The sequence below is a fragment of the Teleopsis dalmanni genome, chromosome X, assembly GCF_002237135.1.
Source record: "Teleopsis dalmanni isolate 2A chromosome X, ASM223713v2, whole genome shotgun sequence".
Classification (NCBI taxonomy): Eukaryota; Metazoa; Arthropoda; class Insecta; order Diptera; family Diopsidae; genus Teleopsis; species Teleopsis dalmanni.
In genome coordinates, this window is record NC_051848.1 from 75,815,989 (window position 1) to 75,836,394 (window position 20,406).

At 27.8% G+C, this 20,406-nt stretch overlaps 2 protein-coding genes and 1 long non-coding RNA gene across 3 annotated transcripts in view; 2 read left to right on the forward strand and 1 right to left on the reverse strand.

Annotated features, from left to right (window-relative positions):
* Positions 1–1,880: 1,880 nt before the first annotated feature.
* Positions 1,881–2,585, reverse strand: LOC119689912 (NHP2-like protein 1 homolog). Its single transcript, XM_038104844.1, has 2 exons — positions 2,457–2,585; positions 1,881–2,397 (listed from the first exon to the last, which is right to left on the reverse strand). Exons 1-2 carry the CDS (start codon positions 2,457–2,459, stop codon positions 2,017–2,019), a joined length of 384 nt encoding a protein of 127 aa, XP_037960772.1. The 5' UTR covers positions 2,460–2,585; the 3' UTR covers positions 1,881–2,016.
* Positions 2,586–6,131: 3,546 nt separating this feature from the next.
* Positions 6,132–9,721, forward strand: LOC119689913. Its single transcript, XR_005253513.1, has 2 exons — positions 6,132–6,206; positions 9,638–9,721. It is a non-coding gene; the product is annotated as an uncharacterized LOC119689913 (long non-coding RNA).
* A 173-nt stretch (positions 9,722–9,894) lies between these two features.
* The window catches only part of LOC119689911 (cAMP-dependent protein kinase catalytic subunit 1), a 39,154-nt gene continuing 28,642 nt past the window's right edge, over positions 9,895–20,406 (forward strand). The window contains exon 1 of the mRNA XM_038104843.1: positions 9,895–11,864. Coding sequence (XP_037960771.1) covers positions 10,351–11,412 — 1,062 coding nt within the window. The 5' untranslated portion in view covers positions 9,895–10,350 and the 3' untranslated portion in view covers positions 11,413–11,864. The remainder of the gene's footprint in view (positions 11,865–20,406) is intronic.

Below are 20,406 nucleotides of genomic sequence, written 5' to 3' on the forward strand. Positions count from 1 at the left end.
AATGTGAAATATATTTAAGATTTTAATGTTTGTCTGTCCGTTTGCAAGCTGGTTCCTTTGACTTACCTGCACTTCTCAAACCAGTACTTCTTTCGCTTTAACACCTTACATATTAATAAAATTTAATTATTTGATATTTAAATTGAGTTATTATATCATATTAGGATATTGTACTATCAACAAATAGCGATGAAACTTGATCAGAACAAAACTTACAAGTACGATAACTACTACCAACATTTATACTTGTGGACTGTGTGGATCGTAATTACGTATATTCAAGCAAATATCAAACCATAAAGTGGAACTAACTAGCTTCTAACGTTATCCAATCGATTCGAGGTTTGAAGACACATTTCATATATTGTGGATAAATATTTTTTGGATGTATATATTATGGATATATGGTTATATATATTATGGATATATATATTATGGATATATATGTTATGGGAATAAATATTATGGATATATATATTTTGGATATTTATATTATGGTTGTATACTATGGATATATATATAATAGGAATATATATTATGGATATATGTATATAAGTGACAATTTTAATAAAAAAAACGATTTTTAATTTTTCTTATAAAATTTTATTTTATGCTTTAGCTCAACTTCAACTAACTTCAAAGTTTTTACTGGTTAAAGAAGCAAGTTCCATTTTATTGAATTTAATATTATTGAGAGAGAGCTTAATGTCACTTACATATACATATATCTATATATACATTGTGGATATATATATTATGGATATATACATAAAAGTGAAGTTGGTACTATCTTGTTTATTATTCGAAAGCACTGCAATGTTCAGTCCTTCTTTTATAAATAGTATAAGAAAAATGTTATATTTAATAGTAATTTAAATATAATTAGTTTTATCAAAGTAGTTTATATGAAATTATATAATACATTTATTATACATATCATTATATATTATATAATGATATAATATTATATTATTCACAACTCATTATATAGGAATTCATAACTCACTCAAATTCTGATTCTTCTACTGCTCTCCACTCCTGCGCAATCGGTTATACCAGTGATAACCGAAACTTTATGTTTGAAGAGATTTTTGTCTATATAAACAAAATTATTTTTATTTTTCTTAGCAAAGAACAAAGTGGGCTGTAAGATTAAGACTGGAAATTAAAGTATCTGCAGATTCGATTGCAAAAAAATATTTTAAATTTCATAGAGCTTAAATCATCTGGTCTATGTCTTCCCAAAATTATTTTGCTTAAAGCGAAAGTAATCATCCCTAACGAAATTCATATATATATATATATATTAATTGACAATAACAGAGGATTACAGATTTCTTCGTTTATTTGTTCGATCGTTTGGATCACAACTTTGTTCAATAGATTGCGAAACAAATGGAAAATCAGTCGTAAGTCGCTTATAACTGCAAAAAATAATTGACGATGAAATAGTCTATTGTTTGTTGCACAGGGTTTGAATAAACTAGTTTTATTTCTTAGAAAGAAATCATAAAAAGTAGACAATTTTTAAAAATAATTATATGTATAATTTAATATTCATATTTTTTTTATTTGAGCTGTTTCATATTATTAGATGCTTGGGCCAGGAAGTATCATAAGATATTACAACCCAACATAATAAACTAATAAACTACTACATTTTTAATAATCATCAAATATTTTCTTTTAAATAAACTTGCTATTTACTTACCTAATATAAATGCTATATATGTAGACACTTATTGATAACCAATTGGTTCAATAACAACTATGCCAAGATCAATGCAGTAACAAATTTTGAAACCTCCAGCTAGTTTCAGTACGCAATTTTTACTAATTATAAAAACATCACAACATTATAATTATAAAAAATTATAATTAACTTCAGGAAATTATTTATTTTACGCATTTATCTTATTGTACAAACTTTTTTAATATAAAAAAATTTAATCTTAAAAGTTAGGATACGCATATAAAAGAATTGTTGAAAGTATAGTACAAATATTTCACAATATTTTAAACCAGCAATCTTTCAATTTCCTGTTGAATTGTTGTAATTTGCGATTTCAGCTGTGAGCCTTCGTTGGTCGTTACTGAGCATGCAACAATTGGTCGTGAAATGCCACAAGCGCGACCCAAGGCCTGCTTCGAACGCACAAATATGTAAGGAACGTTTTTGTCCTCGCAAAGTAATGGCAAATGCAACAAAATTTCAATTGGTTCAGCATCTGCAGCCAGAACAATAATATCAGCTAATCCGCGATTCAATGTTTTGGTTGCCTCATTGGCGCCTTTACGCAGTTGATTGTAATTAAGCGCCTGTTGCAGCAGATTCATTATTTTCGCAGTTAGTTGTGCGTCCGCTAGCGGGAATGCTTTGGGATTTACTTCGTCAGCCTACAAAATAACAATGTAAATTTAAAAATATTAATATAATCAACAGATTTCGTACTTACCATTATTATATTAATTTAAATCAAGTAATGAATTTTATCACAGCCTCTCTGCAATATTTCGTGCTTCACTGAGGGCAAAAGAATGCGTTCGACACGTTCCCACAAGCACGTGCAAACAAAAGTACACAGAGCGCTGTTATGTACTAAATGTCAAAAGCGACTCAATTTAGTACTCGATGAAGGGTTGTATTTGACTATTTTAAAAAGAAACTTAAAAATATTGAATGCAGTAATTATATGACAGTGACATCATAAATTCTCCAATTTAAGATACAATTGTATGCTAATTAATTGCATATGTCTTACAAAAGTGTTTGAGATTATTTTGTTAAAAAACTACAATTATTTACTAATTGACTTTATTCAATACCAGCCATTTCTTATATATTGGAGAATATAACCAAATAAGCAAGTGTTATTAAAAACGAACAGAAAAAATATTGATAACGAAAAATTAGTTTCATATTCATTTTTATATATATGTTAATTCAATATAATATTACTTTTGGAACTGATTTTAAATTTATATTATATATTAATTTGATTTTAACAACTTTCTGATAATATTGGTTAAAAAGAAAAAAAGCAAATGTTAATTTTTAAATTGTTTATATATTTTTAATACTTTTTTTTTGTAAACTAAACAAGTGCTTTATTAAAGTAATTTATTAAGCTCGGTAAATACGTTTTCACGTAGTTATATTTTATATTAGCATAAATCAATTTATTATAATAATCAATATAAAATAAAGGTTTTTCGAACAGTAATGAATTGCAATAACAAAATTGTTATAATTTTTAATTAATTATATTTTTGGCTGGCCATATAGCTCTTTTGAATATAGCCAAGTACTCATAATAGTGGCCTTTTGAAATTATTTATTGCATGATTATTTGTTGCATAATTATTTGTAAATAATTCAAGCTTCCCATTTAGCAGGGTACAAGTTTAACCCTTCGTACTTACAGTCACAAAAAATTATCAACGAATAATTAAATATAAGAAATAAATCTAAAATTCCAGTTTTAATTTCAGCTTTACAATGCAATATTTAATTTCAATGTTATTCAATGTCATACTTTAACATAATTCTTAAATAATTAAGTTTTTCGGTGCAATATCTCGAATATTCTTGTTTGAGAAATATAACTGATTGCTACATAATTTGTCAGTTTATTGCGAAAATACGTTAATTGTAATATTGTAAGTATACACTTATATTAATTGTTAAACCAAAAAAATATTTTTAAGGCATTAAATTTTTTTTTAATTTTACTGATTTACATATTATCATTAAAAATTTATGTGTTTTTAAAATTCTTAATATCAATATTTTATTTTGCATTGAATCACATGTGTATAATTCTAATAAAACAAATTTGCCGTGAAAACTATAAGTTGTGAAAGGATATTAGTATTAGCATAGTACAAATATGTATTTCACCAAAAGCAGGATAGATTATATTGTCTTACATATTGTTCACCAAAAGAGTAGTGGTACGTAACATTTTTCTGCACAAAGAATATATTATGATTGAATTTTAAAATCGTTTTTCAATACTACTTTATAAGAATTAATTTTTGTTCGAATGTTTCCTTCAAAACTCTTATTGGAAATTGTGTCAGTATATACTGCGCGTGAATATTGACTTAAATAAGAAATTGACATCTGTCTAAAATTTTATTGTGTGAATGGTGTATAAGGCAAAATATATCTGTTCTAACATTCAGTATTTAATTATATCATAATCAAATTTGTTGGACTTGCTAACAGTATGTTTTCACTGCTTTCTTTGTAAATGTAACTGATTAAGAAAATTTCGTTCATCATACAATGAACTTCCATGCATTTTTACTTGCTTAAAAATAAATTAGGGCAAATTTGAATAATAATGTTTAATGTAGCCCTTAAAAATAAATTTTCTATAAGGGAAATGATGAAATATTTGTCATGCGTTTTATATTTAAAATGTAAAAAAACAACAGTTAATCTGTAAATAAACATACTAAGAAAGTAAGCATATAATAAAATCTTTTATATATATACGTTTACAATATTAATAAATCAATTATATATACATTTTTTTGTGTGATACATTATTGAGTGAAATTTACGCAAGAACAGAAAATCTTGAATTTACTTAAGTAACTTACTAAGTAAGCAGTGGAAACATGGTACGGATTATTTGATAACGCTTGTGGTTTGCACATTTTACATTTGTAAAATGTTACGCTTCGTTCGTAACCAAATTTCGAATATAAAAAAATTTCGCAGCTTAAATAAAATATGTCAACAAGTCAATAGGAAAATACATATCTGTGTTATTGAAGCACTTGCTAACACTGTATAATTCACATTACCTTATTTCTTTTAACTATATTTATCAAATTCCTTATACTAGTAAAAACATTTCTTACACTTCTCTTATCATTCATAGTCATAAATCAGATTCGTACTATGGGTTGCCAACACTTTATTTTACTCATACACAAAATGAAGTACATAAGGAACAATTCTTACAAAACTATATTCATTTTCTAGAACATTTATATTAATAATACATCAAATTATATTGACATTGATAATACATTGCAGTTAATTAAAAATAAATTAACACTTATTTTAGTGTAAATAAGTAACTTTTGTGAGAAAAACTAAAGTTAATTTCGTTAATTTGTGGAGCTTACTATTTTGAATTTGGGGAATAATAAATTTAAGTATTTATTTTAATATTCTAAAAAGGTTTAAAGCAAACTGTTATATTCTCAATTAAAAACAAATAATTTAAGTAGTTTATTTTAATGTATAAGCCTTCATTAAAATAAATAATTTGACTTGATTAAATTAACCAAAACAAGAACCAACTAGAAACTATAACATATATCTTAGAACTAGCACTATTTTATATTGTTTATTATTTAACTAATATATTTTTGTTTTTATATTTTATATATACAATCGTTTCTATATTCTTTTTACAAAATATTTTAGTTTTAAATCACATGTTTTTTCAATTATTAGCATATAATGATCAATTTACTACTACATGGATTTTTCGGCAAACTTTTAAGAAATTTTTTTTACAATTATCATTTTATATATTTTTTATTTTTTAAGTAAAGTTTATAAAATTTCTATCATTAGCTCATTATAATGTGAACGTTCACTCATTATTATAAATGAGCAAATGCCTAAACAAGTGTTTAGACACTCTCAATGTACTATAATGCTGAATTCACATGAGAGTTTTGTTTGTTAATTTAGCTATTATGTTTGTAATTTTAGCCATTAATTGTTATTGCTTTCAATGAAAAATATTAGTTTTTGACAGCTAAAATTACGAACAAAACTCTCATGTGAATGTAGTATAATAGAATAACTCATTTGCTCAATATTTGTGTATCATATGCATTTCTCATTAAAGGCCATAGTATTCTCCATTTAATAACAATAATATAATAATTCCGTTGCTTGACTTATATGTGCAATGTGTATTTCTCACGAAAAATATTATATAAATTCTCTTGCACAACTTCTATGTATTGTGTATATATCTTACAAAGGACCACAGTATTCCCCACTAAAAAACAATAATATCGTGTCAAATTTTGTGTAATTAGAAGTATTCTGTGCATTTTTGTAAAAACAGATGGCATCAATTACACTTTGTGGTTGTCACGCGAATAAGTTCAATTCAGTTGCAAAGGAAATATCATTACGGTCGGATGTGTGTGTATAAAAAGCTTAAGTACGGAGTAGGAAATTAATAAATAATCTACAAAAATATAGAACTAAAAATATTTATATCTTCAAAACTTAAAACCTAAAAAAATTAAGTGGAATGTTATTTGGATTGTGAATAACAGTTACTAGAAAATAGTACAAAAATTGAACTTAGTGAACTATTTTTTCAGTTTTCAATTCTGCACCACAAAATCATTCTATTAAGAAGGAGCAGAAAGAATTTTTTTCACAAAAACAACGGTTGAAGAGCTTAACTCAAATAAAAAATCAATTATTTATTATTATTAAATATTTAAATGTGTGTCTTTAAACTGTTTTTATAAGTAGCAAACAATAATGTATCGATTATTTAACGAAAACGAATATGAAATAATTAGCAAATACTGATGGAATTTTTATAGGAGTACAAAAGAGAATTGAATATTTTTTTTAATGTGCGAACGTGGCCAATAAAGAAAAACAAATAAATAAATGTTATTTTATTATTTAGTGTACCTTAAACAGAAACATATATTTTCATAAAAAGTGCAAAGTTAATAATAAAATTCTTTGAATATGTATAATAAATAATTAAGAAAAATGTATACATACGAACGCAGCCAAAGTGCGTAAAAAAGTAAAAATATGAAAAATTATGAGAAAAGAGAGCAAAATGCAGTGTTCGTGTTGAGCTGTGCGCACTAAAAGCTACCAGCCAGAATTTTGTTTGTTATTCTTTTTTTTTTTTTTATTTTTTTTCTTGTTTCTTTTTTTTTGTTTTGTGCTCAAGGGAGAGACGGACTCTTGTTGAATATTCACACAGCACAGAGGTGTGCGATATATGCAAAATTAAAAGAAAATATCAGAAAAGTGAAACAAGTGAGAAATTGTTTTTGCTGCTGTTGCTAGAAGACCGATCGCAACAGCACTTGTGCTTGTGCTTGTGTGGCTCGTATGGCTCGTATTAAGCAGCAACAGCATTCCTCGAACAAAATCGCTTTCAGAAAATTAGTTAATGATTTGACGGGAAAAAGTGCAGGCGGACGGGTTTAATTAAATTAGTTCAAATTAAAATAAATTTGATTTTGATATGAAAGATTTGTGTGTATTCATTCTAGTCGTCAGCTAAATAAAAATGAAATTATTCAAATTGATAAAAGTATTTGTTTAATTTTTGAACGCATACGAACAGCTGATTACATATTAAAATTACAAAAACAACCAAACGAAGCAATGCTGACAAATATTAAATAAACGATTAATACACTTAAACGTGGCTTTTAGTGAATTTGGAATTATTGATAAAAAGAAACATATATTAGTACTAGTATTAAACAATCTCCTAAAATGTTTTAGGTATCTTAGAATAACTAACATTTACTTGGCTTAATGCAATTTAGATTTCAATACTGCGTAGAAATTGATGGCACTTAGTGTGTTCCCTCTGCTTCACCAAGTTCTTTTGGGTTCTTCAAAAAAGCGGTAGTGACCGAATACTTGACATAGCTACAGAGCTAATCATAGTAGAAATTCACTATCAAAATTATTACCAAATATATTGTTTAAAAAACCGTGAATAGAAATTTGTACATAATATAGAAATAATATATCTAATATAGAAATAACACTATCCACCAATCCAAATTCTACATTTCATTTATTTATTTTTTGTATATAATTATCGTGAACCAATTTAAGTATATTAAAAAAAAAACATATATTCTTAAAATAAAATTTTAAAATATATATACCATAAAGCTGTGGTTACATTTAGGTTTCCAAGACTTCTGCCAATATTTTCTAGGCCCCAGTTTTTATTCTATTCACTGTGAATAATTTTGGTCAATTATTATGATTTGTGTTGAATGGCATTTGATCATCGAACCCGGTAGAACCCTTTCACAATCCATTCACACTCCTACAAAATTTCCTCCCTTCTTACACAACCAATACCAACCCACATCCTAACCCATGTATTTGTTTTGTATTTCGTTTTAAGTTATCTGCTTGACAGATCTTTGCGGATTATAACAACAATAGCAGTGGCTTTGGGACGTAGACTAGGCCATTCTAGAAACTAGTCAATTGTTAAACACGTTGGTTTCATTGCTTTCTGTATACCACCTCTGTTATTCCACATTCATTTATTTAATTTTTAAATAATTTTAATAATTTCAAAGAAAAATTTTAATTAAATTTAAAATTAAATAATAAGATGTCTGCATTAATTTATTTAACATATAATAAAAGGATATTTTTAATGTGTTTCAATTCATTCTAATAAAGAAGTACACATCTATATATTAGTAGCGAAATCAATATCAGCTACGTCTTAAAAACATACATCCTGGCAAATAATAAATGAGTGTTCAGATAGAGCAATAAAAAATAGGTTAGGTTTCTATACTATTTTTAATTAAAATTATTTTAAAATTAAAAAAAAAAATTATATTAAAATTAGTTTATTATATAAAGTTAGGTAAACTGGAAGTACCGGCCTTGTGCTCGAAGCCCATTTGAGTTTAAATAATGACCTATTGTAATACTATAGATTAGCATTGTTCATATGCAGACCAGAAAAAACCTCTAAAAGGATTGTAGTAGTCAGCATATGAACAACGCCGGAAAGCACCATTTCCCCATTCAGGTGAAAATAAACTAACCTGACAAGTCTATAAACTTGACCAAGTCCTTAATTTTGTGGAATAACAGCTCTGTGTTAATAATATTTGTTATTATTATACACATTTGTTTTTCTATTATTTTTTTCTAATATATATTTATTCTTTTCGTCATTAGAACGTATCAAGACTTTCGACAAAAAAAAAAATAAACTTTAATATATATTATATTAAAAGAGAACACTAAATTTCACAAAATATTGTTTATTTCCTTTTCTTTTCGTAGAGCATAACATCTTAAATTCTCCTATCTCCAAATGTTCCTTGATAATATGTTTATTTAAATATATATATATATTAAATATATTATATATACTATAAACATATTATATGTATTAAATATATATATACTTTAAACAATTATATATATCCAACATCTAAGTGATGTATTTATTAAGATATTTGAATCAGAAACGATGTTAGGTTATTTGTCGTCTGGATTCAAAATATTTTGGATACACTTTTTTAAATTTCATAAGACATGATAAAAAGTATTTACTTTTATTATCATTCTATAATGTGTAAGACTAGAGATGAGTGCACAATTTTCCTACTGACAAATTTAACTGATTTTGACTTCTTCTCACTACTGTGCCTGGAAATAATTTTAATATGTGTTAAATTCCCTTTAGGATCTCTTACTGTCTTTGTTCTTTGTACTCATAATGTATGATAACAGCGATATAGAGATATAATTCTATGAAGCCTAAATATTTTAGTAGTGTATTATAATATGTAGTTTTTCAAATTCACTAAATGTTTGACAAATCCACAGATTTTCACAAGTGTATTTAAATCATAGTTATAAGCGAACTCTTGTTTAGATCTAAGTACAAAGTAAACTACAATAAATTCAATAAAGAAACGAAAACACAAAATACAAAAACAAAATAGAAAAAATTTAAAAAATCCAAGAAATTAAGTTGAACTAATTAAAAAAAAAAACGCAATACAGTTAACAAAAAACCCACAATAAAACAAAAAGCCATACGCGTTTTTCATTTAGACGCGTTGGAGCAGATATAATTTTTTCGTTTGCCGAGTTTTATTAAAAAATTCAAAATTGCTAAATCTATTTTGCAATTCTTAAAAAAAAAGAAATCGCATCACAGCTCTAGTAGCAGTAGTGAAGGCAAACATCATAGCCAGCAGCAGGAATCGGAATCGCATAGTCCCGACGCGCCGCCGGCCGCGCCTTCAGACGCGTCCTTTTCGACTATTCATAAGTCGTCATCGACGCAGCAGCAGTTGTCAATCGGTTCGGAAACTGGGCCAAATCGTTCATTGGCATCAGCATCGTTTTCGAACGTAAACGCAAACCAAAAAGGCAACAAAATAACACCGCCCACGGGCCAGCACTCTTCCTCCTCGTCTCCTTCGCAGGCCGCAGCGGTCGACGCCGACAACTTGGACGCCGCCAGCACCTCCGCGCAAGTGTCCGCCTCTGCAACGTTTCGTCTATCCTCTCTGACAGGTACCATCTCCAAAATGGGTAATAACGCTACCACCTCCAATAAGAAAGTGGACGCCGCCGAGACGGTTAAGGAATTTCTTGAGCAAGCCAAAGAAGAATTTGAAGAGAAATGGCGTCGGAATCCCACAAATACTGCTTCACTTGATGATTTTGAACGTATCAAGACTTTGGGCACGGGTTCCTTTGGTCGCGTCATGATTGTTCAACACAAGCCAACAAAAGACTATTATGCCATGAAGATTCTTGATAAACAAAAGGTAGTTAAACTGAAGCAGGTTGAGCATACGCTTAATGAAAAACGTATCCTCCAAGCCATCCAGTTCCCGTTCCTCGTCTCATTACGCTACCATTTTAAAGATAATTCTAATTTATATATGGTGCTAGAATATGTCCCAGGTGGTGAAATGTTTTCGCATCTACGCAAAGTTGGACGGTTTTCAGAACCACATTCACGTTTTTATGCAGCACAGATTGTACTCGCTTTTGAGTATCTTCATTATCTTGATTTAATATATCGCGATCTTAAACCTGAGAATCTGCTAATTGATTCGCAAGGCTATCTCAAGGTAACTGATTTTGGTTTTGCTAAACGAGTTAAGGGACGCACTTGGACGTTGTGCGGAACACCCGAATATTTAGCTCCAGAAATTATTTTGTCGAAGGGCTATAATAAAGCTGTTGATTGGTGGGCACTTGGTGTGCTTGTCTATGAAATGGCAGCTGGCTATCCGCCGTTCTTTGCTGACCAACCTATACAAATCTATGAGAAAATTGTATCGGGTAAAGTGCGCTTCCCGTCACATTTTGGTTCCGATTTGAAAGATCTTTTGCGTAATTTGCTGCAAGTTGATTTAACTAAACGTTATGGTAACCTAAAAGCAGGTGTAAACGATATTAAGAACCAAAAATGGTTCGCCTCAACAGACTGGATAGCGATCTTCCAGAAGAAAATTGAGGCGCCATTTATACCGCGGTGTAAGGGTCCCGGCGACACAAGTAACTTCGACGATTATGAAGAAGAGGCGCTGCGGATTTCAAGCACCGAAAAGTGTGCCAAGGAATTCGCCGAATTCTAATTGCTTAATATTTTTAATTGCCTTTTGTTAATATTCCAATTTTACAAATCGATTTTCATTTGTTGTCACACACCAAGCGGCAGATTCAGTGTAAAAGGCGATAAACATCCTTCATTCAGAAATATAAAATGAAAATAAAATTATAAAACTCTTGTAAGCAAATAACCGTGAAAATATTAAATGAAAATGGCAACTGTGCGAATAAAACCTTTCACTTTTAACACCAACTACGACATCTTCCATAAGAACTCAATAAGAAGGCAACCACACAGCTGACCAGGTGACCTGTTTCGCAATTGTTCCTGCAATAATAATATGTCATAAATGAATGATGTAATATTTTTACATAACTGGCGTCATACGTTAAAGGATTTCTCTTACTGTATGGAGAGGACTAAAAGTTCTAATAAATTTTTAGACTTGTCAGTAAAGAGCTGCAGAATATTTAAAATGTAAGTTATACTTATTATTATAGACATACTTGTATATAGATAAGATAAGATATTAAGATAAGTTATACTTGATTTATGTTCTTTAAAATATTGGAAGATTCTGATTATCTGCTTATTAAAATGTGCTAAAATTTATATACAAAACAATTATAAGCACGTAAATAGTTACATTGTAGATTATGCACTTATGTGAATATAGAGTTTCGCATAATCAACACAAAAAGTGTTGGAGAATAGCATAAAACAGTAGAAGAATAAAAAACAAATTCTTATAAAAAATTTATACTAAGAACCTGTTGTCAACAGTTGATAAAAAGACAGATGTTATAGATTATAGAGTCCTGTCTAATCTACACAAAAAGTGCTGGTGAGAAGCACAAAAAGGCTGAATAAAGATCAAATTGTAATAAAAATTTAATAATTATACGGAGGTGTTCCCAAAAGGTGACAAAGAAACAAATGGAATAGATTATGCATATTTATTTAGTAGATTGTGTACCTATTTGATTTTTAAACATCTAAATAGGTGATCGGTTATATGAATACCTCAAATATGTTTTTAATTATTTATTTTATTTAGAATAAAATAGTTTATACAGAATGTTTGAAAATACTGAAAATCTTACAAATGTTCTTCAAGAACTTGTTGCGTGTGTATGGACTTTAGTTCCACATTATATTATGTTCTTATGATATTTTGCTTTCTATGTATATATTGTTTTTTTTTGTATTATACAAAGCTGATTCCTTAACAAAGAATAAATTAAACAGAATATCAATTTTGTGTTTCTGATAGTTGACATAAATAAAACACACTTATGATCAAGATTTGCATTAAATTTAACTAACAATATTGCTTGGCTCCTGCCATTAGGTCTAAAATATAACATCATTCAAATATTCTCCAAGGAATTACATATAGTATTGTAGCACTTTTTTTAGGATTAAATTTGTCAATTGATTTTGGGAGACTAATTAAATTGATACATACATAAATTCTAACTTCTTTTTTCTCTAGTTAGAAATCAGATCGATCTGTTAAAGACGCCGTCTTAAAGACATGGAGACAAATCTTTGATTGATTGATTTTTAAAGACAATTTCGAATAAATGAGTAAAAAGTCTCTGATGGCATTTTCTGTACGTTTCTTGAAGACTGAAGAAATTAAGAAGTAAAAATGTTCGCATTGTAACTTTGTTACGCTTGGTTATATCTTTTATTTGTACTATGTGACTCTTAACTTTGTATATCGTTTCTTGTGTAATTGTTTAGTGAGACGAACGCTATTCTGGGGCGTTGTTGAAGATAGTGTAATCAAAAATAATACGTGCAACTAGGTCCCTCTTATTTTCTCCCATTTTAGTGTTTTTTTTTTATAAACACAGCCCAACAAAATATTCATCATGTACCATATATGAATTTTTAATCTGGGGAATTTATGCAGTATGGTCTGCTGCAAAAGTTAACTTATCGAATTTAAACTTTAAAAATTATGCATTAACAATCAGCATGACAAAATAATAGATCAATAAATAATGAATAAGTGATAAACATCTTTTATGTCCCTTTATCCATCCATCTGTTTATTGAAATCAAATTAGTCTCTTAATTTTAATTTTCTTAATTTTTTTTTTTTAAATATTTAATCACTTTTTTGGTGCTATAGCACTTTTAGTAGCATTTTGAGTTTTATTTATTTTATTTTTTTTTTTATTACATTATTTAACTTGTCAGAGTATGTTCAGCTGGCGTGAACGGAGTGAAGGGGTTTATTTCGTAATTGTTATAAATTCAATTTATTGAAAAGATTCGTATGCAATTTGACATCTGTCATAACTTTTTAAATAAATGATATTGACGATTATTGAGTTAATAAAATGAAACATTGCGGTGTCATTTTGTGAATTTTGTCATATAAAACTGTCAAATGGAAGAATTATTTCATAAATAATTATTTAAGTAACTATATGTACCCCTAGTACGTCCTACTGTTGCAGAAAAATTGTGACGCCATTTTATACATTTATGCTCTATTTTTAAAAAAATGGGTCTTAAAAAAATTATATATCGAATAATAGAAGAATATATCGCATAAAATAGAAGAATGCAGTATAGGCACAATATTTGTACAAGATACGAAAAGAGAATACCCGCTGCTACTGTTACCAAAGAAAAATCCCATTAAAATCAGTATTTGTGTGATAACATGGACAGAATAAGGTGGATCCTACTACAATCCGAATAGCTATCTCAAATGAGTGTAGCTTGTTAAGAATTAAAACCTACAGTTAACTATTTTTATGGCGCGAAAAAATATTAGACTATATAAATTTGTACAAGGATTTCAAATGATCCAATAAGATTATTCCAATCAATATTTCTACTCAAGTGAGCTTTATTGTTAAAGATTATCACTCCAACCGAACCTTACCCGACCTAACGGAAACATTGACTGACTTGACGCTACATGTCTTACTTCGAAGAACATTCATTGAAATATAGACTTTGCGAGACGATTTGACATCAGTTTTATGCTCAGAGCAAGTGTTTTTTCTATTGCCTGCTAGCACTAAACGCGGCGTTAGAGCTGCTTTATGGGTTTCGAATATTCTTTGAAAAATGTGCGCTGGAGTACATAAATGGGCGATGCGTTGTGTTGGCATTCGAACGAGTTTTTCGTTTCGAAGCGTCGTTGCCAGTTTTCTGTTATGTAATCATTACAAATAGTTTTCAATAAAAATCCGTAACTTATATTTATTTTTCTAGTCGCAAGTTTACATAACGAAAATATCTTGAGTTGAAGAAGCTTTTTAGTAAACATTTTAGAACTGTCACTCTAATACCTACGAACAGCACATGTCTACCTATAGCACATCATACGGCATACCCGGTATACCCCGAAACAACTTACAAAATCCAATTTATACGTGACCTACTTCGGTACGTTCATATTTGCGACCAGAAGCTAAGCGCGCAAATACTGCCTTTTCTAGTCTTCTTCGCAAGTACTGACTTTTTAAGCCTATTGAAAGTACGTACAAAGTAATTAAAAATGCGTTAAAAGTAACACGATAAAAACTATTCAAAATCAAAAACCATAACATATTACAAACGGAATTATATTCATAAAATCACTAATGAAATTATTTGCTTTTGTCGAACAAATATGAAATTATAAAAAGTCAAACAATTAATGTTTAATACATATTAATACATAATATTAAGTAGCACTTCTCTGCATCAAAACCTCTGTATTAAAACCATAAAGTCAGGTAAAGTAACAACAAACCAATACACAGACGTGATCATCTAATCACGGTTTTTTGTTTTTATTCCAATTCCGGACAGACATACTATAGATGTACTATAGATGTAACGACTACTTTACAGTATCCACTGAAGCAACATAGGTTCAGTATTTTACAAGATTTTATATAATAATATATAATAATTATAATAATAATATATAATAATTATAATAATAATATATAATAATAATAATAATAATAATATATAATAATTATAATAATAATATATAATAATTATAATAATAATATATAATAAACTTTATCAACTATTGTCTAAACCGTTCGTTCCTTAGCGATGGTATGTATGCAAACTTTCCAATTCCAATTAAAACAATCATAAGCTTAGAACTTCATTAGTTAGTCATTAGTTAGCCATAGAAAATATCACATTTATACAAATCTTATATAAGCGAAGACGCCTGATATACATATCTGTTTTTTTTTTCATAATCAGTTCTGCAATTTTACTTTTTTTTATAAATGATTTTCTGTTTCTTATAGTGGTTTTGTTTGAAGGTGTAGACTGAGGCAGTATTATGCAGCTTAAGCTCTTTTTTGATGAGCCTAATCTCTAAGCTAAAATATAGACTATGTTGTTAAAAAAATACAGTAAGGTACATTTTATTTAATTGGTTAATTTTAAATTCTCAAAATAGTTTCCTTTCAGCTTATTAGGTTTCATCCAATGATTTTGCAATTTTTTTAAGCAATTCGCATAATATAATATAATTTGGCAAACTCCTTAAAATGAACTTCTGTGTTCTTCCTCCTAACTATTTGAACAAGTTTAGAAATAAAAAATATAGATGTATGCAGTAGCACGTTTGATTACTTGACCCAGTAAGTCGATATCAGTTTGTGTTATCTATTTTTCGGTATCAATTTCATTTCTGTTCAGATATTAAGTTGATATCGATTTTTTTACAAGTTCACTAATACTACAAGTTGCGTTCTTAAGTAAAAAAGGGTTTTTTTTATTTATATTTCTATTGTATTATTATTATTATACAATTATTATTATGTAATTATTACTGTATAATTATTATTATATATTTCTTATTATATTATTTTTATTACTATTAGTTTATAATATTATTTATATTATTATATTATCAGTATACTATTATTATTATGTTATTATTATTATAATCTTATATTATTTATATTGTTATTATTTTAATATTTTACTTATATTATTATTATTGTATTATTATTATAATTTTAATATTATTATTATCATATTATTATTACTATTATATTATGATTATTAATTTATTTTGTATTATTATTATAAAATTATTATTATTATATAGCTGTTATTATTATATAGCTATTGTTAATTTAATTATTATTATTATTATATAGATGTTATTATTATATAACTATTATTAATTTAATTATTATTATTATTATAATACAATTATTATTATTATAAAATTTTTATTATTATAATATTGTTATCATTAAATAATTATTTTTTTGTAATTATTATTATTATTAATATAATGTTATTATAACATTATTATTATATATATTAATATTATATATTTATATTATTATTATATATATTATTATTATATATATTATTATTTTTTTTACAGTTATTATTTAATACTATACATCGCAACTCAAGTGATCCATTGTGCTCTAATTGATTTCACTGATATTTAAGATTTTAATGGATGTGAGTACCTTTGGTTCAATTTTTTTCGATTTGTTGAAAGATATTAAAAGACATTTTCGAAAAGATTTATTTTATTGAGGTGGTATTTCAGCTTACATTGCTTTGTTAGAAATCTAGTCAGAATTTTGAAATCCTCTGTGATCAGTGCGAATAGTCTATGTTATACTGTACTGGATGGGTTAATGAATCTATTAGTCTGTCTTTAACATATATAATTTATGCAGTTGTTTTTAAATTGATTCTGCCTAATACTGAAGTTTGTCTACTAGATGCTCTCTTATGGGAGTATAGAACGGCTCGAATTTTATGAGTTGACGTAGTAATCTTTATTACGCGAGACATCAGCGGTTTCATAGCCTTTGTGTTTTTTATATCTTGAAACTCACCGAAAAATAAACGCTGTTCATTAAGTTGCAATGGGCAGGGCAGTTGCGCAACGTAGATGAATAAATTTTGACAAAGTTGAAGATCAGTAAGTTCGTTTAGCTGTCAGATATTATATTGATTGCTGTACTTTTTGTGTTTCTCTTTAGAAGTTCGCGAATACAAATTTTGATGGCAAATACTTGTGCTTGAATTAGAGTTGGTCATTTGACCATGGGAAAAGTTTCTTAAAAAGGAAAAAAGGTTCTATGTCTGTACCAGTGTTGGTATTCTCTAGTTTGGATTCAACTGTATAAATAAGAATATTAAATGTTTTTTTTTCTTGATAATACAGTAGTTTTTCTGACTCTATACAGTAATTTTAGAGATGTAAAAGAATGTTCAATGAGAATTTTCGACTGTTAGCCGGCAAGTTCTTCAGGATGCGGAATATATATTTTTCCGAAAAGATGCACAATGTAAAATTTGCTGAATATTGTTGGAGACTTAGATTTTACTGGCGCATATATATTAGTCCGGATGTGCTTCAAAATGTTTATATAAGCCTTTATGAGTCCGTCTACGTCCAGGTGAATACTGTGATTGGTAGAGGTTGACTTTACTAACTAATATTATTGCCAAAAGATGGCCTCACTACAAATATATATTTTGAAATATTCCTATTTATTTGCGAATGCATCTCATATTAAGTAACATATTATTTGGTTAAGCTACAGTTCAGTTCAGTTGAGTACAGTAAAAACTATTCTATAGATATTTTTCATTCAACACATGATCAATCAAATAAACGGTGATACTATTTTAGGTAAGTGGGTTTCTTTCAGAGTTTGCGCTTAGTTTATTTTTTTTAATTAAACTTTTTGACGAAATGACTTTGGTTGACTTTGTTGAGTTTGGATTTAAAAACTTGTTTAAGGCAACATAAGTTGAAAAAATTAAACTAAGAAAATTAATTAAAAAGAAACTATAAACTATAAACTAAATTAAAAAAATACGAATAAAGTGGAAATTATTTTTCCGTGCTTGTCTTGTTTAAAAACTGTTTGCAGAATTTTGCTGTGTTGCGTCGTTTTGACGGTCGTCGTAACGTTTTTGGAATTTTTAATATATTATATGATGACTACAGGTACGGGTAGTCCAATAATTTTTTCCTCCTATTTTTTTATTTATATTATAATTTTTATTATTTTTATAATGGTAGTTGTTGTTGTGTATTGAGTTTATTTGGGGGCAGTATTACAAGGTTTTCGCTTTCTTACTTTTAGTATTATTCTCATATGCATTTGAAGTCTACATTCAATTTATTATTAATATTTTTTATTGCAGCTTTTTTAAGTTTTATTAATTTTATTCTTATGATGACGTTTGTTTCTACATACATGTATGTTACGTATTCGTAGTCGCTGTTTCATCAAATTACAATATGTACTCATGAAAATAGTAAAAATAATAAAAACTTTGCTATTTGCTATTTAAATACGAAAACTAATAGAAAAAAATATTCAACAAAGTTTTTATTAGTTTATTTTATTTTATTTTATTTTAGTTTTAATTTCTGTTTAGTTTTCGGTGTAATGAATTTGTGTGATCGAACTGGTTGGCATATTTTTGATTAGTGCAGGCGAATGAAAATCATTTATTTTCGATATCACGCGATTCTGTTTCCATTCCGTCATATATACAAACTTTTTTCAATTATTTAACTAATTTATTAAAGCACAACACGGGAGACAATTTGATTAAAAAAACGAAACCCTAAATAAATGTCACATCCATCTACATCTACATACATATGCGCGATAAAAAATCGTAATGTGCCCAAATTACAAGTAAAAACATGTCCAGAATTATCGTCTCATCACTTATTACCTTTCAGCAATTGAGCTTAAATTAAATTTGTATATAGATATTGCATTTAAACATGCCAGTTTTTTCAAAAGTAAAAAAAAGGTATTTTACAATAAAAGCTTCGCCAGCTTCATAAGGTACATGATGACATCTTTCGTCCCAAAATAAAAGTTGGCTTAACGAAAAGTATTCGCAAAGTTTTGCGCCTAAATAATCAAAACTTTTTGTAATTAATTATATTTTGACACAATCTCTATCCATACTACACCCTATTAAAGCCCTCTAAATTGTGCCTTGCACAAAGGTTTTTAAAATTTCCATTTATGGTGCATATTATTTGTTCATTTGACTAGAATTTTTGTCTTTATGTCCTCGGTACCACATTTTAACTTTCGGAAACATTATATTACAACTTCTATTATGTCTAGGTGGTTTGAATGAGCGGTTTGACCTGACTGACCAATCGATTTAATATACAATTTGTGAATTTTTGCAATGCTGACTACAAAAGTTTGGGCCAATCAATTGTCTTGATGAAATAATTTTCTTTTTATATAATAATATATCATAGAATGTTTCAGATATTGGGCGATTATTTTCTATTAGGATTATACTTTTACTATTCCCAAAAATAATATACATAACTTGACGGCACTGTCTTCGTCGTTTTAAATTATATTTATCCTTAATACCAGCACTATTCCAAAAAACAATATTCATGATCTGTTACTTCTCGATTGATAGCACAATCTTCGTATTTTTTAAAGTTATTTTAACTTTTTTATTTAGTGTAGTGATTTGTCTTTAGCTTTTATAATTTTACTATTCATAAAAACAATATCCTTTACCTTGTTTTCGATTGACAGCAGCATAGTCTTCGACTTCTTGGAAGTTTTTTCAACTTTTTATCCTATTCTTTATTCTTTATCCTTCATAATTCAACTAACTCAAAAAACAATATCCATAACATGTTATTTCTCGATTGATAGCATACTCATCGTCTTCTTCGGAGTGATTATTCACTGATTTTGTTTATCTCTATCTTTCACAGTGTAGTGCTGGATTATTTTTTCATCAACTAATATAAATTATCTCAAAAAATCTCGTTCTAATATATCGTATTATCGTTCTAATATATTTAATGAAATGTTAAAGTAAGCTTTAAGTATTGTACTTGCCTTGAGGAACCTTTTACTTTAGGTTTAGGTACTAGGAAAGCCTTCTTCAGTGGTCAGACGATATGCTCACAAGTTCAGCAAGGTTTCTAATGTTAATATGATTGTGTTCATTTTTAGACGTTTTCGTCAGTAATCACAAT